Source organism: Natrix helvetica, assembly GCF_964273705.1.
Source record: "Natrix helvetica genome assembly, chromosome: 1".
NCBI classification, from domain to species: Eukaryota; Metazoa; Chordata; class Lepidosauria; order Squamata; family Natricidae; genus Natrix; species Natrix helvetica.
In genome coordinates this window covers 97,760,671-97,788,072 of record NC_138548.1, presented here as the reverse complement: position 1 = coordinate 97,788,072, position 27,402 = coordinate 97,760,671, and the positions used below count along the sequence as shown (strand labels likewise).

Genomic DNA, 27,402 nt, shown 5'->3' with positions numbered 1-27,402 from the left:
CCCTAGTGCCATGTAACAGAGTGAGCTCCCGTTACTGGTCTCAGCTTCTGCCAACCTAGCAGTTCGAAAGCATGTAAAAATGCAAGTAGAAAAATAGGGATCACCTTTGGTGGGAAGGTAACAGTGTTCCGTGCGCCTTCGGTGTTTAGTCATGCCGACCACATGACCACGGAGACGACTTTGGACAGTGCTGTCTCTTTAGCTTTGAAACAAAGATGAGCACTGCCCCCTAGAGTCGGGAACAACTAGCACTTATGTGCGAGGGGAATCTTTACCTTTTTATTTATTAAATTTATAAAGCCTTTGAACTCCACAACTCTGAATAAAATAAAAACATTACAATAAAAAGGTAAAAAAAACCCTGCAGGCATCCAGAATAAAACCATCCAATCTAAAAACAATGCAATGAATAGGAACAGTCAGTATATCCTAAAGCATAGGAAAAACACTCCAAGTGTTCAAAGTTCTCTTCAACACATTTGGGGGGGAGGGGGAATCTCAGGGCAAATATTATTGTGCTTCCCTAGGTTCCATCAAATGACATTGCTTAATGGAGCGGACCAGGAGCATGCCATCTGTATCTTATAATACCGGAAAGACAAACTATTGAAGACAGACAGTCTCTTAGATAAATAGATTCTATGCCATCAAAGGCTTTGTAGAGGATAACCAACATCTTGAATCGCAACTCGAAGTCTACTGGTAACCATTGTACACAAAATGCCACTGCATTATGGAGCAATTGCTGCTTCTAGATATGATCCTCATACTAATGATACTTGACCTCAAACCAATAATTAATCAAACCTAGTACTCTCATGGAATTGTTAAACAGAAGAGGATAAGTGTATTCAGCCCTAAGATACCCTACACCAGCGATGGTGAAACTTTTTTGGCTCACGTGCCATAAGTGGGGGAAGCACAGGAGGGTCGTGTGTGGGCGTGCCACACCCATAATGCAACGCGCGACCCCCAGTGCGCATGCGTGCACTACAGGCACTCCCCCCCATTTTTACATGGTTTTTTTGCCCTCCCCAGGCTCCAGAGGATTTATAGAAGCCTGGGGAGGGCGAAAATAGCCTCCCCCACCCCCCCAGACGCCCTCCGGAGGCTTCAGCAAAGCCTCCGGGCGGTCCCTGAAGCCTTCAGAGCGCTCAAAACGATCCTCCGAGCAAACCGGTTTGCTCCAAGTCACTTCCAGTTTGCTCAGAGGGTCGTTTTAAGCGTTCCGAAGGCTTCAGGGACCGTCCGGAGGCTTCCATGACGCCTTCGGAGCGCTCAAAATGACCTGCCGAGCATACCGGAAGTCACTTCCGGTTTGCTCGGAGGATCATTTTGAGCGCTCCGAAGGCTTCAGGGACTGTCCAGAGGCTTCCCTGACGCCTCCGGAGGGCGTCCAGGGAGGCTGTTTTCGCCCTCCCCAGGATTCTATGAAGCCTCTGGAGCCTGGGGAGGGCGGTAAAATGGCTTTAAAAAAGAGTGAACTCAGCTGGCCAGCTGACAGAGCAGCGCCTCGCGTGCCCTGACAAATGGCTCTGCGTGCCACCTGTGGCACACCTGCCATAGGTTCGCCATCACTGCCCTACACATTAGTAGCTTTAGAGTTGATCTCTCTTTGCTCTCAGCACCAACTGGACTCAAACTTAGAGAAAGAGGTAAAGCCCTCTTCTAACTCTCACAAGCAGCCAGAAGGATACCCAGCAATGCTACTGAAAGTTGCTGGGATCAACCTATCCCAGTTTTGCCAGAAGTCATTAACAAGTAGGACTGCTACTTCCTTTGTGTTGGCCTGAAATCTGAATGAAAGGGATCTATTCTTTTAGATTGTTGTGAAGCTCCAACAGCCAACTAGCTTTTCAATAATCTCCCCTAAAAGGTTGAAAATTGTCTAGTACAGTTGTGTCCACTGAAGTGCCCTTGAGGAGTGAAACCATCACTGCCTCCTTCAAAGCAGCAAGACTACCATTTACTAATAAATAACATGGCTCTAATGAACAGTTCATTGAATTAGTATTCCCAAGGATCTTGTCAATCTCCACAATCAGGCTCACACTGATTCCAGTTAATCACACAATACTTTGCTACTAACACCTTGAGAGGATTTTTCCAGTCACCATCTAACTCGAAGCATATCTGAGACTTTATTTGTCAGATATCTAGAACAGCAGCCCAGAAAATGGCCTGTAGGGTCCCACGATCCCTACCAGAAATTCAGTTTGACATTGTTGTTCAAATGCCATGTTAGGTTTGGGAAGATCTGATTTTAGATTAAATGAAACCCATAAAACTACCTGAAGAATCTTAGATTACTCAGCAAATTCATTCACATACTGCATTAAGCTATCATGTGGCTTGTCCAATAGTGGATTAACATGTTATATCATCCTATCCAATTGTGATTTGTTCAATAAATCAAAATTCCATAAAACAATGGTTTCGCTCAATACTGTATGTGAAATCAACTTCTATCTCTCGTCATACCAATTATAAGAATGCAACTTGAATTCTATACAAAAAGGCATTATATAATAACCACTATAATTTTTCAGCCCTCTCTTGACACATGAAGTAAGTAATGAAGTGGATAAGCCCTTTTCTTCACAAAAGCAGCATGCTGTCAGATTTGTTTTTAAAAGGAAACCTATGTTTAATGTGTGATGTTTGAGTGCATTTTTTAATGTTATAAGATAGAAACAACATGAGGTTATAGTAATATTTAACCGAGAGCAGCAGATTTATATCAGTGATGGGAACCTGTTGCCCTTGTAATGTTGCTGAATTATAATACTCAGCAGTTTCAACTAGCATAACTAATAATATAGGAAGTTGAAAATTACAGTTCAACAACAGTAGGAGGACTCCAAGTTTCTAACGCCTGTTTTAGCTTTGATTTCTGACACAGGAACAAAGGGATTTCAAGCGGCCTGTTCAAAGCTATGAATTTAAACCCATTACCTCTAATATTTACATATCATTTTAATTTTTACTAATATCATATTTTAGTATTATCTTTTTGGGAAGGTAACAAAAGATGTAACATTGGAACAACTGAAAAATTAAATATTCCATTCCAACTTGATTTTGAAAAGATCAAGTTAAATCATCCCACAATTTTCTGTTAAGCGAATGGCTGCCACCAGTTAAACAGTCATTTACCCAAGAATAACTATCACTTATTTCTATGTTACAGTGACCACAAAATAATCACCTCTTGGATCTGGCTCAAGGGAGAATTATTACAAGAAAGTATTCTCATGGTAATTAGGCAAGAGTTATATTTTGATGTTATCTTTTAATGCAAAAATGGATGTTTATATTTATATATATATTTGAGTTTTATCATTGTGAATAAAAAATTAAAAAAAAGAAAGGGATGGCCACAAGCAGTGTAAATGGTGACGAATGGAAAACTATAGTCATATTCATTTTGGCTTATATTAAACTGTTAAAAACAACATTGATCTATACACTACTGATTAAAAAGTCCACAGAAATTTCTTTTGTAGCAATATAAGAGAATGAACAACCATAGAGCGTACTCCCAGAGCGGTATCCTACCTCTGTGCTTTGGAAGCCACAACGGAGGATGGATGCCACTCTGGGAGTACGCTCTATGGTCGTACACTCTGCAACCCACAACCAAGCGGCGGGTGGCGCCAGCAGCGGAGATGCCCTGGCTCTGCAGGTACTGTAGAGTTAGCCAAGGGCATCGTGAGCCTGCAAGTTGCGCAAGCGGGGAGCGGAAAAGCCGCTCGCGCAACCCCCCTCTCCAGCCACGCAGGACCCCATTCACTCACCTAGGGGCATTCCGAAGACGCCGAGTCACGGGAGGCGGAGGGCGGCGAACAGGCGCTCGCGTTGCTTGGTGTCTTCCGGGTGCCGCTAGTTCGGTCAGCGGCGCTGTGCCCGGTTGGAAAGGGGGGGGGGTGCTGGGTGGCTGCTCGCAAGCGTTGTCAGCTCATGACTGTTGTGTTGCTGCTGCGACAGTGCAACACAGCCATTCAACCCTGAGGCTGTGCCCGGCTCTTCGGGAGCCCGCTCACAAGAGAGCAGCTGCCCGGCAACCCCCCTCTTCAGCTGGGCACAGCGTCGCTGACCAACCTAGTGGTACCCCGAAAGCACCAAGCAACGCGAGCGCCTTTGTCCCCCACCTCGTTCTCGTGGCTTGGTGCCTTTGGGATACCGCTAGGTCATCGAGCGGTACTCTGCCTGACCGGAGGGGGGGGGTTGTCCAGGGGGCTTATTTTTTGGGAGGGGGCTAATATTTTTGTCCACCCGAAATATGTGGCATGGCTTTAGTTTCAGGACAGGTCGTATTTTGGGGGAAACACAGTATTATATACAGTGTAGATTAAAAGTAATTGTATGTGTATTGTTGTAGATTAAATAACATGGCTGCAGATTTCCAGTTTATTGGTTCAAATTATTTCTTGGCAACAACAAGCACTGTATTTAGATGTAATTTTGAATACTATGGACAGATTTAAAAATTAAATGTGCTAAAAATACTTTGTGACAGATGCTCCAAATCAATGCACCATGTATAGTTTAGCAGATATATTATGCAAATCTACTGAACAAGCATGTACTCTTCCCCCACCCCAATTTTCCTTACCTGTTCCTCAGATCTACTTCTTACAAACAATCATAAACCCTGTCATAGATAAACATTAATTATTTAAACTGCATAACCTGAAGAATCACAGTTGAAGAATATGAATATTAGACTCAATTAAACTTATGATAAGAGATGCTCCATGGCATTAACTAGTAGAAGTACTTACAGACTTAAATTTAGATCAACCAGCTGTGATAAGATACTTGGACATGTGATTTTACCACCCTAAACTCTGCCTGTCTATTACTTTCAAATAGACATGCTATCAACTTGAACAACAATCCGGCTGTCAGCTAGACCCCTGGTTTTAGGAAGACACAAGTACTCTGACTTTGTAATTTCAGAACTGGCCATTACAGCAATTTAAATTTTAACAGCCACTTGCTTAGAAAAAGATAGGGATTATAAGAAAGAAAAAAGTAAACAGATGCAATTGTAACTTCAAACATAGTTTAATATCTAAATCATGTTGCCTGCTTGGTATCTATTCTTAAATATTCATGCATGTACCTGTAAATTCAATTAACATATTGCACGAGACCGTGTCAAGCCTCCAATTAATAGGAAACTCAATGGGTAACTTTGAGCCATTAATTCTGTCTTACGCCAGCCTAATTCACAGAATTATTGCTGTGAGGTAAGAATGAGGGGAACATACACCTTATGTACTCTTCACTGAAGTCTCAAGAGAAAAGCTAGAATATAAAAGCAAATAATAAATTGTATACATAAAAATGCCATGATCTCTTAAAAACTTCATATATTAGTAAATGGGAGCTACAAAATGTTACCGTATAACATGCCCTATTTCTAGGCCCAGCCAATCCCTTGTTTGGGATAACCTACTTTTACTTTCTCCTTGGCTATTTTGTTTTTAGACACTGTAGACACTGAATATGGTCCATTCTCACTGTTATTTTTGTTCATTCGCAAGAGATTGCCCTTTTAAATTTGTAAAAAAAACTCTCTGAAAATTCGTATTTTACAAATTATTCCCAAATGTACCCCGTTTTTTCATATTTCTATTCTGTTGACAACTACAAGTGACTTTTGGTATCAGAGGAACTAATTTAAATGCATTATAATTGTTTTCAATACTTTCTTTAAAATAAATGTCCTCAGCATGTCTTGCTCAGAAAATATTGAAAATCGTTAAAATGCTAGGAGGAGCATGTTTTCCTCATATTATGTTATTTAACTGATCTCAATAGAGCAAGTAGTTGAATTCCAAGCATTTTGAGCTAAACAGTATGTTCAGCTGGACTTTAGGAAAGCTATCAAGTCTGTAGAGGCTTTTATTTTATGACAGGAGTGTAGCTATCTAACAATTGGAGCTGGACACAAATAGGTAAATAAATACTTTTGATTTGAAGTATTGAAGAAATAGAATAGTTTCATAGATTTAGTGGCAATTCTAATATTTAATGCCCATAAGCAATTTAAGATTATATAATGAATCATTATAAAGTTGTATCTTCAGATACGACAGAAACATGCAAACCTGTAGTGTAATGTAACTGCATTCCCATAACATTTCTCTGTCCAACTTTACAGCAACATATAAACCAATCTATGATATGATATAGTGGTATACTTTATACTGAATAAATACAAAACTCAGATTTCATTGATATAGGTTCTACAAATAGATTGCACACTTAAGAAAACTTTTATGTACTTGTTTTTTAATCATATTATTGCACTTGAACAACACACTTTTAGGCATGGGGGGAGGGGTCATTTGTTTTTCAGTCAGTGTCTTATGCTTAATTTATCCAGTGATGCCAATCTAGTACTAGTGACATTATAATTGCTTCCATGGTAGCAAATTGTAAAGTCACAAACACTGATTGATTCATTTCATGCTGCCACAATTTAGAAAGGAAGGTCAGGCATTTTCTTTAATTAAGACAAAGAATTATTTAGTCTGAACATAGTTCTTTCATCTAATTTTCATTTCACATGATTAAAAAAACAGCAATTAATCTCTTGTACATTTTTAGAATGTAGAGAAAGTTACAGAATATCATGGTTTTCCTGAGGGTTGGAGGTAGAAATAATAGCTTCAGTTTCAATTAGTAAAATCTGTATAATATAACCAATATCTGCTATATCTGTTCTGTTTATATGATAGTTATCAATCAAGTATTTGCAAATGAATTATTTTGCCTTTCAAGGACATAAAATTTACTTACCAATAATATTAGCCTTTGATATTTCCTTTTCAATTCTTTTAAATTATCAGAGGGTTCTGCACCCAAGATGCTATACCAATCCTTTTTTGGTATGTCTTCAAAAGCCATTGCATGACTAGGTATTTCCAGTTATCTGTTTAATTATTAGAACAAAGTAAGGAAAATGTTAATTTAAAATGACAAAAAAGCTAATGTTTCCAAGCATGACTCAAAAAATTAAGCAAGGATTGGCTGGGCCTAGAAATAGGGCATTCTATATGGTAACATGTTGTAGCTCCCATTTACCAATCTATGAAGTTTTTAAGAGAGGGGTCAAATTACTACAAAGAGAGGGATTGTTTTTTTCCCAACAGATATATTCTTTTATATATATATGCTGAAAACTAACATGCTCCAGTTTCTCCTATAAAAATGTTGAAATTGTAATTGCCATCTTATGAACAATACGTCAAACTACTATGGAGAATGATCAAAACTGAAATTAATGAGAGGAATAGTAAGAACAGCATTAAAAGCACGCTAAAGTTAAAATAACAGAAATCATGCCTATTAAATTGACAAAAATATTATGCAGGCTAACATGAATAAATAAAATGAATACCAGATTTCACAAAATGTAAATAAATATATTTTACAATCATGACTTTAAGCCAGCAAAAGCTAAAAATTAATGCTGGAATACTTTGAGTGAAATAAAAGGTTATAGAAAACATTTTTTTCTAAGTATTTTTGCTATAATTCAATAAAATTATGTAATTGATTTCTTGTGCTCAAAGGAGCTTTTTGTTTGATTTTTGCTACAATAACCCTGAATAGGATTTTTAAAAGGGAAGGTACTTCAAAACTAATAGGCACTTTCAAGTAGACTAGCATTGGAAGTGTCTAAAGCCAGTGCTTTGGATTCCAGCCATTGAAAAATTTTCTTTGAATAAACACTCAAGATGGTGTATATTACAAAGTATTAATCCCACTGATTTACCCCATAGAAAGCATAAAAAGGACTGCAGCTTGGTTTACTTTAGTACGTTTTGTGTGCTGCCTTAAAAAATACATAAACTTTTATAGAACTATTTTTAAGATTAAAAATGGAGAGAAAAATACCAATATGCAAAAGTGCTGACTTTTAAACAACCATACTGGGGGAAAAGACAATCTCTAGGACTTGAAGTAGTAAAATACATAATACAATTCATGTCAGGCAGTGGTTAACAGCTCATTACATTAATGAACGGCAAAGACAGAAAAAAGGCTTTGAATGTGAAGCAATCATGACAGCATCTCATTAGCCACTGGGGCTAGGGAGACAATTACACAAGGAACTGAACTCTTGAAGAACAAATATCCATAACTTTAAAGCAATGAAAGCTCTTCGTGTTACTCCTGGAAGCCACTTCCTCCACTTGACAGTGCTTATCCAAAGTCCACTTTCACAAAGTCCACTTAAGGCTAAGAAAAGAGTTTGAAAAGTCCTTGACAAGGAATTAGAATCACATAAGACTTAGGAAACTGCTATTATCGCCACCAAACACATGCAGAGTTCAACCAGAATACCATCTTGTGGGACCTGAATTAACCACTAAACTTTCAGCTCCATCCAAACCATGAATTTCATTTCATTTTTGTCACGTTTCCATAGATAAAATTTATCTATGACCAGTCCCCGCTAAAACACACTAACAGAAAAGAATTGGAGCTTTATGTCATCTTTGATTTCAGAATGAGTAACGGCTGCATTCAATAAACAGTTATAGGAAAAGTATACAGTTGTCTTTACTGACTGCAATTGGGACCAGCAACTCCATTGCTACGTGATGAGATTGTAGAGTGAAACATCATGTGCCCATCCGTATTGTCAGCTCCTGCTGCAGTTAAGCAAATCATCCGCAGTCATTAAGCGTGTTATATGACCGCAAATTGTGTCTTCCCTATTTTGCACGTCAGAAAACATCTGTGAAAGTTGAAAATGATGATCATGAGATCACAAGATCCTGTAGCCATCATAAACGTACTGGTACTCTGCAGTGGTGGAATTCAAAAATGTTTACTGCTGGTTCTGTGGGCGTGGTGTGGTGTGGCTTGGTGGGCATGGCAGGGGAAGATACTGAAAAATCCCCATTTCCTCCCGATCAGCTGGGACTCGGGAGGCAGAGAATAGATGGGGGCAGGGCCAGTCAGAGGTGGTATATGCCAATTCTCCAAACTACTCAAAATTTCTGTTACCGGTTCTCCAGAACTGGTCAGAACCTGCTGAATACCATCTCTGGTACTCTGGTTGCTAATCAACGAAATCATAATCCCATGACAATGGGGACACTGTGAGTATCACAGATTTTTCAGAGACATTGTGAATAGAAAACAATTCTATTAGCAATTCAACCTTGAAACAGGAATGACCTTGAGGGAGGAGAAGAAGAGATACTACCTAGAAAACAAGCAAATAAAAATGGAGGGACTTACAATTGCTTAACCAGCAAAGAAAAAAACTTTTAAAAGATCTGCTTAACATATCAGACTGTTAAAAGTGACAATGGGAGATTTGTATTTTCAGACTTGCAACATTCTGTTAATGTAGCCTTATAATAAAGGAGAATAAGCTCCTGTTTGGGTTACCTGGGAGAGATGACAAAAAGCCAGAATTGGCTGTTTCAAATTTCAGAACATTTCTAACATGTACGTACACCAGACCTGTCTGGCACATATCAGTTAGATCCAGGTTCTATAGAATTGGGGATCACAACACCAACCTTTTTTTTTCTGGACTCCAGATTGCCACCGTTTCTTTAACAGGTTGTCACTAAGTACATGGAACATTTTTGCATGCTACAAAATCCTCATTTTTCCTTTTTAAATCTGGTTTGTTAAGCTATTAGAACCAATAATAGTGGGCATCATGAAAATCTGGTGGCATTTTGAAATGTATATAGGTATCTCTATAAGTATGCTTTGTAAAATGGATTTAATGGAAGTAGTAGCGTTCTGTACACCAAAGCAGATATAGTAGCTACATTCTCAGACATATGATAATTGCTGTTTGGAAACCATAATTTATGACTCAGTAAAATGTAGAATTCCAGCAAACCATAGCAAAGGAGAAAGCCCTGTAGTAAATGATGATCTCCATTACTTACTAAATGGGCAGGAGGTAGTATTTTATCCTAAATTCTATGAAACTTTGGCAAGAAAATGAAACGTTTATGCATTTTTCCGATCTTCTGATTTTAACACATGGAGTTTTTTGGGAGGGGGGAAGATTAAAATCTGTAGAATCATGCAACATTTTATTGTACAGCCCCCAAGGTCCCTCCTTGAAGGAGTTCAGGCATTCAGAAATGTGATATATAGATGGATGAATGGGGGTGGGGAGAGAGAGAGATCCATCCTTGTGAAACATTAACAGCCCTTGAACAGGCTATAAACTATTGTTATAGATGTAAAATGCAGACTAAGAAAAATTTTCATTCTTACATTGTACTAGAACCTGGGACATTATATCTATCCGCTGTACTTTTAGATTCCCTAAAAGTACTTGACAGCTGTCTACTGTAATCAAGACAATGCTAGATTGTGTTATATTTTTGTTTTCCCAGCACCTTAAAGAAATTCTCTAGCCAAATATTTTTCTTAAACTAATATGAATTGTATACATCCCACATGCATATATACTTCTTGGAATGTTACAGGCAATCACCACTATTCTGTTAAGCAGAGAGGCCAAGGCTACATATCAAAATAGGAAATTAACTTGCAGAGAAATTATTTAACAATGGGATGGAAAAATATCTAAACAGATTCTGATATTCACATTTAAGATAAGGGTAAAACACATATACTACTGACTGCAAAGGTTCTCTATGGTTCCTAATTCAAGTTTTCAAAGATTTACTCAGGATCAGATCATCCCTCACTTTACACTATTTATTAAGCGTTTCAGGATTTTGAGATGGAAGAAATATGTTTCAATGATATGTAAGTTTGGAAGTGAAAAAAAGCATTGTAGTGGCTTATAGAAGAAAAGAATGCAGGAAAAAGTTATATGAAAAGAATACCTGGAAATGTACTTATTAATATCATAAGAAACAATCTTATTTCAATTTACGTATGTAGCTTACCCATGTCATATTTGCGAAACTACTTTTTAGCTTCGGGTTTTTAGATTTTTGACTCTGATTTTTAGGCGCTAGGGCTAGTTTTGTGTTGGTACGGCATTGGTTTCTTTAATATTAAACAAAACACCCAACATACGATGGTTTACAGACAGGGTGCGTGCGTGTGTGATAAAAGCTGTGATACAAATCTAAATAGGTCTCATTATATATGTGCATATTTTGTGAGTGAGGTCTATGAAGAATCTAAGGCAAAACGCTCCGATATTTTAATTAAGAAACATGATTTGGTCAGCGGTGGTGAGCAGGGACTGGAAGCAAAGCTTTTATTGAGATAGATAACGAAGCGAGGCTGTTGCAAAATTTGACGAACAGGTACCCGCCGAAGACTTGAAACTCTGGAAAGTACCTACTGAAGGCGAAATTCTGCATCATGGTATTATCAATGCCTACTATATTTCTGCCCGGAAACTTCGCCCCTTCCTCACACCGAAAGGAACAAGGAGAATTAGGCTTTTTCTGCAGATACAAGTCAGTCTCTATCGTAGTTTAAAACGCCAAACTTGGCCACCATACCTCTTCTTCCGGGTGACCAAACGTCCGGTCCGGCTTTCACCGTCCTCCCGCTCTCGATGGCCTTGATCGGAGGCGGGGGGAAGAAATCCCGAAACTGTCCCCCTTTTTTGGGCTTCAGCAGCATAAAAAACAGACCAGCATCAAGCAGGAGGGACAAGGGAGGCGGTACTTCCTGGCAGCTCTCACTCTCAAGGGGGGGTGTCCTGCCTCCATCCCCGCCTGATTGGCGCAGGAAGGAGAAGAGGCGTGGCCACAGCAAGGATAGCCTACTACGATAAGCTGTGGGTCCTTACGCGGGGAAAGGAACATTTTGGGCCTAGGAGCTGAGAAGGACGTGGACGTGTTCATAGGGGCGAGGAAGGACTGTGGGGGTTTATTGTTTTGTTTTACTACTACTAAAGCGGATTTTTAATGAGATTGGTGATTTTATATCGCAAACTCCGGCTGCTGAAAATGTAGCAGTCAGGAGATTGGGATTTTTAATGAGATTGGTGATTTTATATTGCAAGCTACTGATTTAAATATCGCAAAGAACGATCTGTTACAGAATTGGAATTTTATATGACCCTCTGGTATAACTACCACTTGTCATTTCATGCTTCCAGCCCTAATTAAAGAGGCTGAGATTTGAGAGATGATATTGCCAAATCTTGTTTAGTTTGCAGAGATGTCAAGAAACCAGTATAACTTTTGCAACTGACAAATGTTAAAGCTTTTTCTTTGTTCAACTGGCATCAAAAGATTTCAGTCAATCTCAGAAAATCTCAACAGATACAAGTGTTTTTAACAATTGTTAAAATCGTTCAACTGATTGTTAATTGATAATGTACTTGCAATTTTGTCCCAAATGCACTTTTCTCTGGAGGCAACTGGACTTCTTGTTTTTTGAAGATGTTTCGCTTCTCATCCAAGAAGTTTCTTCAGCTTTGACAGGCTAGTGAGGAATGAAAGGATTTATATTCCTTGCAGACAGCTGGTCATTTGCATCCTTTTAGAGGGTCATGGAAGCACTTGGAGGTTTATCTGTGTCCTCAGACCTTCTTGGATCAGAAGCGAAAAGTCTCAAAAAGGAAAAAAAACCAAATCCAGTTTCTTCCTGAAAAAGCAACTTTGGGACAACCATGATCTGGATGACTGATAATCTCTACAGACTTTTAGTTATACAATTTGGGATGAACACTGAATGGTGCAGGAGTAGGAATGGATTTCCAGAAAAAAAAGCAGGCTACAGGAACCAGGAGCACTACTCAGGTGACTTTGAGGACACAGATAAACCTCCAAGTGCTTCAATGACCCTCTAAAAGGTGCAAATGACCAGCTGTCTGCAAGAAATATAAATCCTTCCATTCCCTACTATCCTATCAGAGCTGAAGAAGCGTTTTGGAAGAGAAGTGAAATGTCTTCAAAGAAAAAAAAAAGTCAGTTGCCTCCAGAAAAAAGCACCTTTGGGACAAGGTGACCCATGACCTGGATGACTGAGGATCTCTACAGTAGTTGTAATTTGTTTCACATGTAACCTGTATTTGCATAATCAATCTATCTTCCTCTCTCTCTTCCCCACCTCACACCAATTTAAATCCTACATCAGTCTAGCTATTCTAACATCTGATGAAGTGAGCTTCCCCTCATGAAAGTTAATGTTTTTTTAATAAAATTTATTAGTGAAAAAAATAGTGTACCAGACTTTTGATTTTCTATCACCATAGAATAACATGGTTCTCCTTTTACAGTATCTTGCAGGGATGCATGACAGTGATCCTGTAACACTGGTTTAACTTGCACTGAGTTTATACAGTGAACCCTGTAGTCATACTATTATATATATATTCATTTGTGTGACAGAGAAGTGAGTAAATGCTGCAAGAGCTGCTAAGGTAGCAGAGTTGTGATTTTATATACCAAGCGTGTTTTTAAATGATGGTGACAATTTATACCAATAAAGGAGAATATTTGTAATCAAGGACCCTTATTTTATATTATAATCTGATTTCATTCACAGAAATTGGCGATCACCAACACTGATTTAAGGGTGTAGTGAACCCTTATTTAGAAGTGGAAGATTATTTTACCACTCAGTGATGCTGAACATATATGTTTGCTGCAAGATCAGTGCCTATGTTTTTAAACCTCTATTATGGTCCACTTTCCCTTAAGCTGCTAGGAACTTAAGGGAAACAGAGATAACATATTATGTCATTACCCCAAATAGGGGATTTTATTTATTCTCAAAAAAGTTGCTGCATTCTTGAGAATTCTTGAATGGTCCTAGAGGAAAGTGTAATTTAGAAACCGCTACACAATTTCATACGTGACATTCTTGTAGTTCTCTGTGTGCATCTCTGCAATGTAACATTGTATAAAAATGCTGTAAAGTCGGTTGCTTCATTGCCCACTAAGGAAAGCCAAGTGTCCTTTGGCGTAATATCCTAGCATTCCATAATTCGCAATGGTCTATAAGTGACAAATTTCTCATTATGAAATAGTTGTTCAGGCCCAATTAACTAGAAGGAGTTATCCAAGGAGCTATTACTGATTATATTAGCAGTTTTATTATGGCAAGAAGCATAAATATATCTGGCATGTCATATTTTGTGCAGTCCAATACACCTTACAAAGGAGACTTCTTTTTGAAAGTTAAAATGTGGTAACTTATTTCACACAAGCAAAGAAAACTATAGAGACCTTAAGGAGCACTGCTTTTCTTCATCCACCTTGCAAAACAAAAGTGGAGCAAATACTGACAGAAATGAGAATTGAGAGGAATACTGAAATGAAGACATTTTCTACAACTTCTAGCAACATTGATTTCTACCAGATAATCCATAACCAACAAAACATTGGGGGAAAAAATCCTAGTACCTCAGAAGAGGCATTTTATGATGTAACAAACAACATAACAAAATGTCAAAAAAACCTTTAGGAAGAGGCTACTATGAATGGAATAGAGCAGCAATTGATTATAAAAGTTAAACTGGATTATAATGCAGCTTTTCAGGTAATGCTGTCAAGGCCAACAGGAAAAGAAGGGCTAAGCAGACACTGTTTTAAATCATTTCTCGCTGCACTGTTGCTAGGAACATTCCAGCTACGGTTGCTGTTTGCTACCAGGCCCCAAAGACTGACTGCACTCATAGGAAAGCAAGCCCAGCTAGGGAGAGACGCTGTCACCATAGCAACCAAAAACCATTCAGAACAGGCATGCCGCTGCAACCGATAGTAAGTGATTGTTTTATTTCTTCACATTATTGAAGTTTTCATTTATGTCAAATAAGACTTTCATTAACTGCAAAAGCTTGAACCTCCCAGTAGCTTTGCTCAAGAAACTGCCAATAAACTCTTACCTGCTCATGGATGCAGTCTTTTCTAGGAACAAATGAAGTCCCAACCTACAAATATGTAGCATCCTGCTTTTCTCAGATATTCAGGATTTTCCTCGTATCTGATCTTAGTCTTGCTCAAATTTGGGCAGCTATCCAGGAGAACACAAAAACCCCATCTTTTGCCCTGTAGATAGTGAGCAGAGGAGGGCTTACTCCAGGCCTTTATTCTGGTAGTGTGTTGAAATTGAATATCTGAATAAGTGTACAAACAGAATGTAATCTTAGTATAATTAGCACTGTCCATCTATCTGATATTTTCAACTCTTATCTATGCAATCTTATTTATTTCAGTAGTCTGTTGTTTTGAAGTTGGAAATACAGCAACTGTGTTGGAGCTTTTGCAAAGGGTGAAGGCTGAATATATATTTTTCTAGGCTAGGTCTAACTATATTTTAGAGCATGTTTTCTATATTTTAGAGGATTTTAATGGGCTCCAAAATGTGAGCTTTAGTTTTCTACTTTTCAAAATGAAAAAGAGGTTGATGGGGAAAATCTTGTTCTGGATCATTGGGCTGATTTGTTACTAACGAAGTGCTTCACTCTTCTATGTGGGAGTACACTTGGCTAATGTTCTGTAGGGAGAACGAGGCAGACAGGAACTGAGGCAAGGCAGGTTGAAGCTAACTTAACCTTTATTAACAGTATAACACGGCAAAATGTAAGGCAAACCTCGACGCGGCAAATAGCAACATTTGACAGCTGACAGCCCTTTTTATACTAGAGCTGTCAGATGCTGAACCAATAGAATGGCTGCATTCTTCGCCAGCTGGCTGCTCGCGTCTCAACCAATCAGGGGCTGGCAATGATAGTCAATGGCGTCGTAGCCTCGAGGACCTAACACCCCTCTCCTCCCAGTTAGCACATGCGTAGTCAGTCAAGACGCCGGCCGGCATTGGCTCCACCCAGATCGCCTTAGTTCAGGGGCAGTGGCCAAATGAGGAGCCACTGGTGGAGAGTCCTGTGGAACATCAGGAGACTGCACAGCTGAGTCGGTGGGAAACTTGACCGCCGCAGGACTGACCGGATTCTCAGGTAAGCCTGGTGACAAGAACGCATTGGTGGGGGGTGTTGCGTGCGGCTCTGTCTGTGCTGGAGCAGCCTCTGTCGATATTAGTTCCCCGGGCAGGATTGGGCCTGCACCGGGTGCTGGTCTACTGTGCTGGTGGCTCGCCATCTGAACTGGTTGATGTGTCAGCGCCACATTCGCCCATCACTGAGCTGGACCCTATAAGAGTAGGGTCCAGTTAGTTGCGTGATTTGTCCGGGAAGCCACCTTGGCCCCATAGTTTTGGGCGTAGACTGGGTCTCCTACATTAAAGGCCCATGTGGAGTTGCCTGCAAGGGGGCTTTTCTCTGCTGCATAACCGGGGTGTATCCGGTCCAGGATTGTCCGGAACCGATGACCCATAAGCCGTTCTGCGGGACTTTGCTTGGTGATTGGGCACGGGGTTGTATGCTGTGCCAGGAGGTATTGGGACAGTTTGTCGTGCCAATTCCCTGGCCCCAGGAGGCCCAATGCCTCCTTAGCCGACAGGATGGTTCGTTCTGCCAGGCCATTTCCGGCCGGATGGAACGGGGCCATTGGGGTGTTGTATGCCATGCTGGCCTAAAAACATCTGGAAGGGTGCCGATGTGAACTGGGGCCCATTGTCAGTCACCACAACGTCAGGCAACCCATGGGTCACGAATAGCCTCCCCAACACCCTAATTACGGCCTACGAAGGGGTGGATGGCATGACTGTAATTTCTTTCAGCTGCTGAGAGCTGCACGAATAATAGGCAATTGGGGCTTCTGAGCCATTAGGTAGGATGTGACTCAAAACGGCCCCAGTGCCATAAGGCGATGCATCGCAACCCAAAGTTAATGGGAAGTGATCACTGCATTGCACTAATAAAGATTTGGATGTAAGGACATCCTTAACTGCCCTAAAGGCTTGGGCTTCCTTAGACCCCCAATGCCACGGCATCTTTGAGTCCAGGAGCCTATGAAGAAGCTCTGCCAGAGACGCCTTATGGAGTAAAAAAATGGAGTAAAAATTAAGCAGCCCCAGCAAGGCTTGCAGTTCAGCTTTAGAGGAGGGTGTGGGGGCTTTCTTAATTGCCTCTACCTTGGATGGAATAGGGTGGATGCCTTTGGAATCAGCTAGATACCCCAAAAATTCTACACTGGGGACCCCTATCCTACACTTTTCTTGTTTGAGTTTCAGCCCTGCTTGGCGAAAACGGGTCAGGACTGCTCTTAATTTATCGATGAGCTCAGCTTGATCCAAAGCAGATATAAGTATGTCGTCGAAATAGGGTACCATCCCTGGCAGCCCCTGGAACATTCACTCCATTAGGCTCTAGAAAATACCCGGGGTTACACTGACCCCAAATTGCACACGTTTACATTTGAAAGCTCCCCGGTGCGTTATGATAGTTTGAGCCATGGCAGTGGCTTCGTCCACTGGGAGCTGCTGGTATGCTTGTGCCAAGTCTAATTTGGCAAAAATGTTTCCCTGGCCCAAGGAATGGAGCAGATGTTGAACCAATGGCAATGGGTAAGGGTTGGCTTGCAACCCTTTATTAATGGTGCATTTAAAATCCCCACAAGTTCTAGTACTACCATCCTGCTTAATAGGTATTACTGTGGGGGTGTCCCAGGGAGAGTGGTCTACTGCTTCGAGCACTCCTTGTGCTATTAATTTATCTAGCTCTAAATCTACTTTGGGCCAAAGAGCAAAAGGCACTCTCCTGGGTTTTAGATGTATTGGCGCCACCTGGGGGTCCAAGTTAAAAGAAATGGGGGTCCCATTATATTTACCAAGCTTGTTGTCAAATACGTCCGCGAACTCGCTGGCCAGTGCGGCAAAGGAATCTGGAACAACGGAGTGGATGCCGGAGACATTGAGCCCCAATGCGGAGAACCAGTCAAGCCCCAGGAGATTGGGCAAATGGCCACCTACAATGATGAGGTGAAGAGGCCGCTGGAAGTTATTGCTGGCTATGGTGAATGTGCTGCAACCCATAATGGGTATTGGCTGTCCTTGATAGTCTCGGAGGAGAAGTGGGCACTGCCCGAGTTGAGCTTTGATCAGGCTGGGCACTATCCGTTTGATAGTAGCCCAAGAGACCAAGGATTTGGAAGAGCCAGTGCCTACTTCCATCTTGCAGGATTCTCCCTCTATGCACACAGTCAGGTATATCTTATGGGTAGGCTTAGTCAGGGATGCATTGCTGATAGCTCAATCAGGATGCTGCTGGTCACCTGTGATGGCAAAGCAGTCTTTGCGGTGTTTGGGAAGTCTTTTTACGAATTGTCTAGACAAGGCGCGCTCCAGAGGTGGGTCAACGATTGGCATGGCCGCTCTACAGACCTTGGCTAAATGTCCTTTCCTGTCACACCAACGGCATATTGTGGCTTTGAACCTGCAGACTGACTTGCATGGTTCCCGCCACAACTCAGGCAACCCACCTGAGGTAAAAAATCAGCCTGAGTCCGTTTTTTTCTGGTGGCCAGTTTGAGGCGGCTAATCTCTTCGTCGTTGTCTTCTTCGTGGTGGACAGCATGGCACCTGCTGGCATGGGTGGCTGGTGGCAGAAATATCTGAATTTCTGTGGTGGATTTGTCCGACATTTCATATGCTGCGGCTTCATTCACGGTAGCCTGAAGGCTCAGCTCTTTTCGTGCCAGCAAGCGTCGCTGAAGTCTGAGGTCTTTGATACCACAGACCAGCTGTTCTAACAGCTGGCATCATCCAGCACAGGAAAGTCACAATGCAGGGCCACTGTTCTGAGGGAAGCCAGAATTCCCCTTCGCTCACAGATTCCCCTTCTCTCTGGGTCTTCTGCCTAAACGCATAATGTCTGGCTATGCACGAGGGAGTTGGAGAGTAATGATTTTTAAGTTTCTCCAAAAGAGTCTCCCAAGGCATCGAATGAATGGATTGAGGATCTGCTAAAGCCCTGGCTGTTCCAAACATCTCATGGCCACATGCGCTGAGAAAATATCTTCTTTTATGGCCACTGGACAAACCGGTGAAGTCGTTTGCCCCTGGGAAGCACTCGAACCGCTCGATGTAGGCATCCCATGTTTCAGTAGCCAGGCTGAATGCCGTGAATGCCGGTAGATTAGCCATCCTTAGAAGGACGGAACTTGAGGAATTAGCCTCAGAGCGACTTCTCGTCGCCTGTGACTTGAGACAGCTCTTATTAGTGACTTCGCTTGTCCTTACCATAGTCCTGATCCCATCTTCGTCACCAGGGTTCTGTAGGGAGGACGAGGCAGAAGGAACTGAGGCAAGGCAGGTTGAAGCTAAAACAACCTTTATTAACAGTATAATATGGCAAAATGTAAGGCAAACCTCGACCCGGCAAACAGCAACATTTGACAGCTGACAGCCCTTTTTATACTAGAGCTGTCAGACACTGAACCAATAGAATGGCTGCATTATCCCGCCAGCTAGCTGCTCGTGTCTCAACCAATCAGGGGCCGGCAATGATAGTCAATGGCGTCGTAGCCTCGAGGACTTAACAGCTAACACATTAAAAACTGAAATCGATGTTTCTATTGCGGTGTCTATATGTGTCTGAAAAGTGAAAAATGTGAGATATAATTTGAAAAGAAAATACTAGTCTCCGAAACATTAAATAGAAATGTGCCAAATAGTCACTTCTTGTGGTACAAACAAAGCTGATAATGTTTCTTTATTTTCAGAAGCAGACAATACTTGTTAGATAAATATTTTGAAAAGGATTTCATTGGATGCAAGGATATTTCCATTTGATTTATTTACACAGCTAGTGTAACCTCATGTGTCAGGTCTCTTCAGGAGTTGAACTGAGCTGATTTATTACCTGCTAATATCTTGTTCAAGAGGTACGGTTTTGAAGCTGACTTTCATCTGGATCCAATGGAGCTTTGCAGATCTTGAGGAGAGACTGTTTTCCCATTGAAGGAAAGGTCTCTCCTGAGACTGGAGGACCTGATAGCGCCTCAAAAAGGGATGATGTATTAATGGTTTTGCAGCCCTCTACCAGTAGTACTCCAGGCAAAACAAACTGGAACGATATGTCTTCAAGAAACATAATTAATTTGGAGGAAAAAGGTAATAATTTAAGTAACTAGTAGACTAGGAAAACCATGTCAGATATGTTACATAGCAATAAAATATGCATGGTTCTTCAGCTAGGGCCCCTTTTGTAGTTTTTGTCATGTATTGTGTATGTTTAGTATCGGCAGTTGATTCAGCCTTTTCCATGGCAGAATCTAGGAATTATTCACACGAGCTGGGACCATTCTGTGTTGAAATTTAGTTTAAAATACTTTGATTTCCATCTTTGAGGATTTTTTAAAACCAGAGTTTCTAAATTTATTTCATATGAATGTTACAAGCTGCCTCTTGTCATTGATAGTGTCATATAAAATGTTGATGTTATTAAGTAAGATAGCCAGTTTGGAATGGCAGTTAAGGCATCATGCTAGAAATTGGGAGAGCATGTGTTCTAGTCCCACCTTAGCCATGAAAACAGTTGGGTGACCTTGGGTCAGTCACTCTCTTTTAGCCTTAGGAAACAGGCAATTGTAAACTTGCCTTCTGAAAAATCTCGCCCAAAAACTGCATGGATTTATCAAGACAATCGCTGAGAGTCAAAACTGACTGGATAATTCCAAGAAACGTACATATGGGGAAAAAAGAAAATACAAAAAAATCTGCTACCACATAAATAAAATATCATATACTATAGATGTGAAAAATTAACCATATACATGCAGCATATCATACTGATCAATTTTTTATTTATAAGTTTATAATTTAGTCCTGTAAAAAGTGCAATCAATCTAGACAGCATCCAATTCTTTGTTTAGTGATAATATTTATCTCTCCAAAGGATGGTGGGGGGGGGGGGGTTGACAAAAGGATATAATTTTATTACATAATTCCCTCAAATGAAAGAATGACTTTTTGGGACTTAGAATAACTTTGATACATGTTGCCAGCAATGTATAATATTCCACTGCATTTCTTGGACTGAAACTGAATTGAATCCACTTGGTTTCTATAATTGCTGCCAATTTGTCTTCTGTCTCAGATTACCAAGAACTGTATCCCAAACTTTGATTAATCCATATGGTGGGTCTCCTATTTCTAAGTGCAATAGTAACATATACATTTTTGAAATTATCCTTTTTTATTGTACTAAATAATGAAGTATTAAATTCTCAAACTTGTATAAAGCCATATTGCTGAAGCTCTAATATTTCTATTGCCCAGAAGATATTTAAATTGATGCCAAAAAAGCCATGGTATCTTATCACCTGTTTGTTGCTCTGTCTGAACTTTATTGAGAGGTTTACTATTGCTATAAAATATTTCTAGTCTATAAAGATTATATGTCCTCCAAGAAGTTACATTTTTTGATTCATAAATGTTTGTAGGAACTGATTTTATTCCAATTTGGGGTGTATATAGATGCTAGAGTTAATGTTTTATTCTCAGGTTTCCCTTCTATAAATAGATACCTATCATCCCTATCTTTTAAATCTAGAAATATATGCCAACTTTAATTCCCCTGATTTATTAGAACATTTAAAAAAATATTCATTATACTACCTTTCATCCAACTGATTTGTTTTATATATTTCTTGTAACACACCGGTAACTACATATAGTTTAAATCAGCAGTCCTCAACCTTTATGGCTAGGCGACCCAGCAGGGGGCAGAGGGGAACTGGCTCGCAGCTTGTGCAAGTTGAGCTATGCACATGTGCACCAGCCCACCATTTGTGCACGTTGAGTTGCATGTGTGTGTGTGTGCATTGGCCAGCCGCTTGTGCAGCCTGGTTTCAAATGGGCCACAGTCCAGTAATGGGACATGGCCCGGGAGCTAGGGCTGCTGTTTTAAATGGTTTAATTTAATTATAAATACCAGATCTCTTAACATTTAGTGAAACAATTTTACATTGTTTACTCATTACCTGCACTTGTAAAAGCATCTCTAATTTCTTTATACAGTAAACATAATTACACATGTAAGACTTTTTAAAAAGCTGATTACTTGCAAAATCTATCAACGTACTGACTGATATTATAATAATCACATGTAAATGTTACTATTCTGTTTATTACGTAGTTACTCTCATCCCAGTCTCCCTTCCCCCTTTGGTGATCACATACCTCCCCTATCCCTTACCTCATCCATCCCCAGATTAAACTATTATCATATCCAACTTCCCTGTCCTCCAATCTCATTTAGATTGCCAGATCACAAAGTCTCTTTAAGGACCTATATATATGATTTAAGGGGAAAAAGAACTAGTGACTCTTTCTCCCCCTCACCAGTCTCCCAGTTTTAATTACAGTAATTAATTAGCCACAATTTTATCTAAATTATTATTTGATATAGTTCTTTTCCCTTATTTATTTAACTCCCTCCTTTTCCCCTTTGCTCTAAACCTGAAGATTCAAAAAGAGTAGAACAATCAATATATTTTCAGCTACTCTGTAGCTCAATGCAGTGTGCTTATCTACCACTTGTAGTCGAGCCTGCTGTCTACATTCCAAGACATAGATAGCTTCCTTCACCCCTTGTTAGGGAATTCTGCCAAAAAACCTCTGATCTCGAAGCTGAATATTTTGCCCTTGTGACCTAAAAACAATTAACATGAAAGGAAAACCCCATTTGTATTGAATCTCATAATGCACAAGTTTTTCTGTCAATGGTTTGAATTCCTTTCTTGCAATAATGTAGCTACTGTACACTGAAATCCTAGAAAAATAATATTCTCTCACTTCCCCATTTAATTTCCTCCAGTTCTGTTTTTATTATAATTTTTTCTTTTATATTTGAATTCATAAATCTAACCAAAATGTCTCTGGATTTCTTTATGTTCTGATATGTTCAATAGGTAAACCTGTTGAGCATGTTTAATATCTTGATTAACTTCACATCAGAACTCAAGTCATTAATTTTTGAATGAGATAAGTAGTCAAATTGTTTGTTCTGCTTTTCTCTGCCACTTCTTTAATCCTTAAATTAGTTCTCTGGTTATGATGCTGTAAATCTGCCAATTCAATCTTTATGTCAAAAATATTTTTTCCGCTTCCTTTTTGTTAAATATTGTACTGAAAATGCAAAATAACCATTAAAATAGAAAAGCACCTAAATTGAATATATACAAACACATTTTACATTTGTAAAATAAATAAGGCTACCAATATTTCAATAAACATATATGTTTGAAAATGCTTTGTTGCTGGCAGAATAAATACAAAGATAAAAGTAGTCAGCTTTCCTTGACAGGGATTTTCAGAAGCTTAAGCAGTCATCAAGGTTGCTTTCTGTCACATTCTTACACATAAACATTTCTAATGTATGGATTTAACCTGACTTCAGCATTATCCTTCCTTAACAACTCTAATATCTCCTTTTTATTCAATATTATGGTCATATATTATATCAAAATATTAAAAACTCCAAAGTGGTTTACAATAAAATTAAAAGATTTTTAATGGAATAAAAATAGATAAAATACTTTACAATAAAAATAAATAATAAAACATTAATGAGAGACTATCTGAAACAATGCTAAATATCATGTTTATTAAATTCAGAAGAATAGAAATTACTTTGCCTGTGTTGAAAGAACCATAGAGACAACTCCAAGCCAGTGACGTGCGGTGAGGGTTATGGCTGGGGAGGCTGGTGACGTCATCAGGAAGGCGGGGAATGGGACCACGTGTGCAGACCACGTGTGCAGACCACGTGGTCTCGTTCTCCGCCTTCCTGAGTGAACATTAAGGGGACCGCGGCGTAGCATTACTTCCTCCACTGGCACCAGTCCCTTTCACCCCGCTCAAGCCTTGCCGCCTGCAGCCACCGCCTGCAGCCACCGCCCGCCCTCGCTGCTCCTTTCGTTGCTTGCCCGCCCGCCTCTAAGGCACGCCAAAGCCTCCTTCGTCCCCCCCAGCGCGCACCCTTTTTATTTTCCGCAACACCCCCCCCATTTCGGGAAAGCTTTCCCCATTGCCTGGGGGGTGAGGGGGGCGGCTCCTCTCCCCCCACTCCCTCCGTCCCTGCCTCTCTCCTCAGCCCCAAAGCTCCGTCCGTGCGACTCACTTCCAAGGCGGTGGCTGCTCCATCCCGCTCCGGCTCTGGAAGCGACCGAAGATCAGGCTGCGTCGCTCGCTCGCTCGCCGGACTGCTTCGGCGCCATTCTGGCTACCTTCGTCCATCCGCGTCCGGGAGATGTGGAAGCAGTCCGGTGGACGAGTGACCGAAGATCTCGCTGCCTCGCTCGCTCGCCGGACTGCTTCGGCGCCATTCTGGCTACCTTCGTCCATCCGCGCCCGGGAGATGCGGAGGGAGAAATGTTGTCGGCGCCTCCAGATGACGAACCAGTCGCTTGCTTTCGTCATCGGGAGGCCGATAACATTTCTGCCTCCACGTCTCCCGGGCGCGGATGGACGAAGGTAGCCAGAATGGCGCCGAAGCAGTCCGGCGAGCGAGCGAGCGAGGCAGCGAGATCTTCGGTCACTCGTCCACCGGACTGCTTCCGCATCTCCCGGGCGCGGATGGACGAAGGTAGCCAGAATGGCGCCGAAGCAGTCCGGCGAGCGAGCGAGGCAGCGAGATCTTCGGTCACTCGTCCACCGGACTGCTTCCGCATCTCCCGGGCGCGGATGGACGAAGGTAGCCAGAATGGCGCCGAGGCAGTCCGGTGGACGAGTGACCAAAGATCTCGCTGCCTCGCTTGCTGCCTCGCTCGCTGCCTCGCTCGCTCGCTCGCCGGACTGCTTCGGTGCCATTCTGGCTACCTTCGTCCATCCGCGCCCGGGAGATGCGGAAGCAGTCCGGTGGACGAGTGACCGAAGATCTCGCTGCCTCGCTCGCTCGCCGGACTGCTTCGGCGCCATTCTGGCTACCTTCGTCCATCCGCGCCCGGGAGATGCGGAAGCAGTCCGGTGGACGAGTGACCGAAGATCTCGCTGCCTCGCTCGCTCGCTCGCCGGACTGCTTCGGCGCCATTCTGGCTACCTTCATCCATCCGCGCCCGGGAGACGCAGAGGCAGAAATGTTGTCAGCCTCCCGATGACGAAAGCAAGCGACTGGTTCGTCATCCGGAGGTGCCGACAACATTTCTCCCTCTGCGTCTCCCGGGCGCGGCCGGACGGATGTATATAATATTATATATATAGTATATAATATTATATACTATTATTCCATGAAGAGAGGTGAGGCCCTGCCTCCCTTGCCTCTACTGACCGCACGTCACTGCTCCTAGCATAGTGTGTGGGAATGCTGGGAGGCATGAGCAATGCCCTCTCTTCTCTAGGCCCTACTTAGCTTCCTGTACACTATTTATATTTTATGCTAGTCCACTTAAGTACTGCTTCTTTTTTGAGTATCTCTCATATCCCTCATCCATTTCATCTTTATTTTTGAATATTTCTCTCTGAACTTCCAACCAAGAAGAGGAGAAAACACACTTCCACTATTTTATTTGTACCATTACATATTAACTTTATTTTGACATTATTTCACTTAATTTTAAACAGGGAATATCCAATGAGGTCTTGATACTGGCAAACCTATTCATAAATTCATATAGAAACTTAGGTCTATCCCATTCATGCCACTGATTGGTGAATGCTTTCCAAATATAGAAGAATAGCAATAAATCTATAGGAGAAATCTAGTCACCTTGCCTACAATGACTTTATTATTAGATAACTGCCATTAAAGCCAAAGGATTCAACAGTAAATCCAAGAACATTTATAGGGGCAGAATAGGTACAAGCAGTACTTATTCTTAGCCTCCCTTCTAAAGCTGTAGCAGCTTGCCATGGCCCTTCCCCAGTTCAAAAGCAATTGGAAGAGTAGTCACCTCTCTTATCTTACACTTAATTCTGTGGCACAAATTTCTACAGAAAGTAAGACACATAAAGCTAATAGTTATATGAAAGTGCTGTACTCTAAACATGCAACTATTCTTCTCTAAAGGATTACTAATTCCTGGGAAATAAGTTTGGCAAGTATCTCAGTTTCACTCTCATGTTGTTTAAATAGTTTGTATAAAATATAGCTCTTGAAAATGAAGTGGCAATGTTTTAAATATTTTGTAGAGCAATCCTAAATGCAGTTTAATATGCTTAATATGCTAATATGCTATTAAATTTCTTCTGCTTCACTCCTGCTTTCATGCCTTATTCCATATTTTCTTCCTTCATAGTAAAGCCATCATGACTTTACTATGCATGAAGTTTTTCATTGCAACAATTTTTCTCTGTGTTATTTTTTACATGAGAAATGTCTTTCCCAGACCATTTAGTTGATACTCTTCTATGCATCTGCTACCAATTTTCTTTTTGCAATTAAGTTGGGGAGGGGGGGAGTACATTTGAGGTCATCCCCAACTTCATATCTATGGTTATTTGCCCTGTTTGAACCTACTAGCTTACAATAAATAGGATGCAAATATCAGTAAACATTAAAGGATCCCCATGGACATCTTACAGTATTATTACAATATATGCAAGATTTCAGAATCTCTGTTTTAATAAGGGAATATTTGGTGAATATAAATTGGATAGTGGCATAGGAAGCAGTTCCTTCTCTGTAGGTAAATGGGAAGCTTATGAATAGATGGATCTTAGACAGTACAGATGTCATATGGAATGAGATCCCCACTGAAAATTGGTACTGTACCATCAGTATTGTACTGGTTTACAGTACAAATTAAATGTGTTTAGTACTAGGTGTAACTAGTGCAATTAGATCAAGCAATGCACTGTAATGCTAATTTTTGAAGTCCATACACTTGTATATATTGATTGTGTCTAGAGAATTGCTTAGGCAAATACAGTATTGTTTAAAATACATTTCAGGGTACATTCAGTGAAATCATCTGTAGCTCATTAGCAATATCTTTACTGAGTTTCTTTTTTAGTGATAGATAGTTGAAATAACAGACAAGTGACAGATTGTTTGTCTTTAATGATTTCCCTATTTCAGGCCCATTACAAAGCAATTAGAAATCTGACAGCATTTTCACTCTGCATTACTGATTATCTAAAGTGATGAGAAACTAGAGGTGATGAATATTAATTGTATATTTTCATATGATTATCATAAATTATTACCTTGTCTAATGTGCTACAGATGAATTAAGAGCAAAAGGAGGAAATTCAGTCATATATGATAATTTGAAAGATAGTATGATTTGGTTTATGCTGTTGTCAGCAGCACCAATTTATCTGTATCTTTTCTCCATTAAAATATCTACTACTTAACCTGATTTCAAAATGCAATGTTAATTAGATAAGTCATTCCAGAACAAGTCCACTATCATTTTATTGTTTTATTGAAATTGTTTTAAACAGGTTTCTTTTAAAATATAAATAAAAATGATGCTGTATCATACAAAGTATTGAGTGGGAAAAAGAGCTTTTCTATTTAATGATAATAAATTATGTAATTATTTTCTAGTAATTTGGAATCACCTAATAAGATACATTAATTATATGTTTAAAATTTTTCAAGTACAGAAT

General features: G+C 40.5%; 2 protein-coding genes across 4 annotated transcripts in view; one reads left to right on the top strand and one right to left on the bottom strand.

Annotated features, from left to right (window-relative positions):
• The window catches only part of DNAJC24 (DnaJ heat shock protein family (Hsp40) member C24), a 73,302-nt gene extending 61,669 nt beyond the window's left edge, over positions 1 to 11,633 (bottom strand). For all 3 annotated transcript variants that reach the window (XM_081934079.1, XM_081934078.1, XM_081934077.1), the window contains exons 1-2: positions 11,493 to 11,633; positions 6,814 to 6,946 (exon numbers count right to left, since the gene is read on the bottom strand). In XM_081934079.1, coding sequence (XP_081790205.1) covers positions 6,814 to 6,921 — 108 coding nt within the window. In that variant the 5' untranslated portion in view covers positions 6,922 to 6,946; positions 11,493 to 11,633. The remainder of the gene's footprint in view (positions 1 to 6,813; positions 6,947 to 11,492) is intronic.
• Positions 11,634 to 14,678: 3,045 nt separating this feature from the next.
• DCDC1 (doublecortin domain containing 1) overlaps positions 14,679 to 27,402 on the top strand; it is a 276,353-nt gene continuing 263,629 nt past the window's right edge. Inside the window, exon 1 of the mRNA XM_081939283.1 lies at positions 14,679 to 14,708. Coding sequence (XP_081795409.1) covers positions 14,691 to 14,708 — 18 coding nt within the window. The 5' untranslated portion in view covers positions 14,679 to 14,690. The remainder of the gene's footprint in view (positions 14,709 to 27,402) is intronic.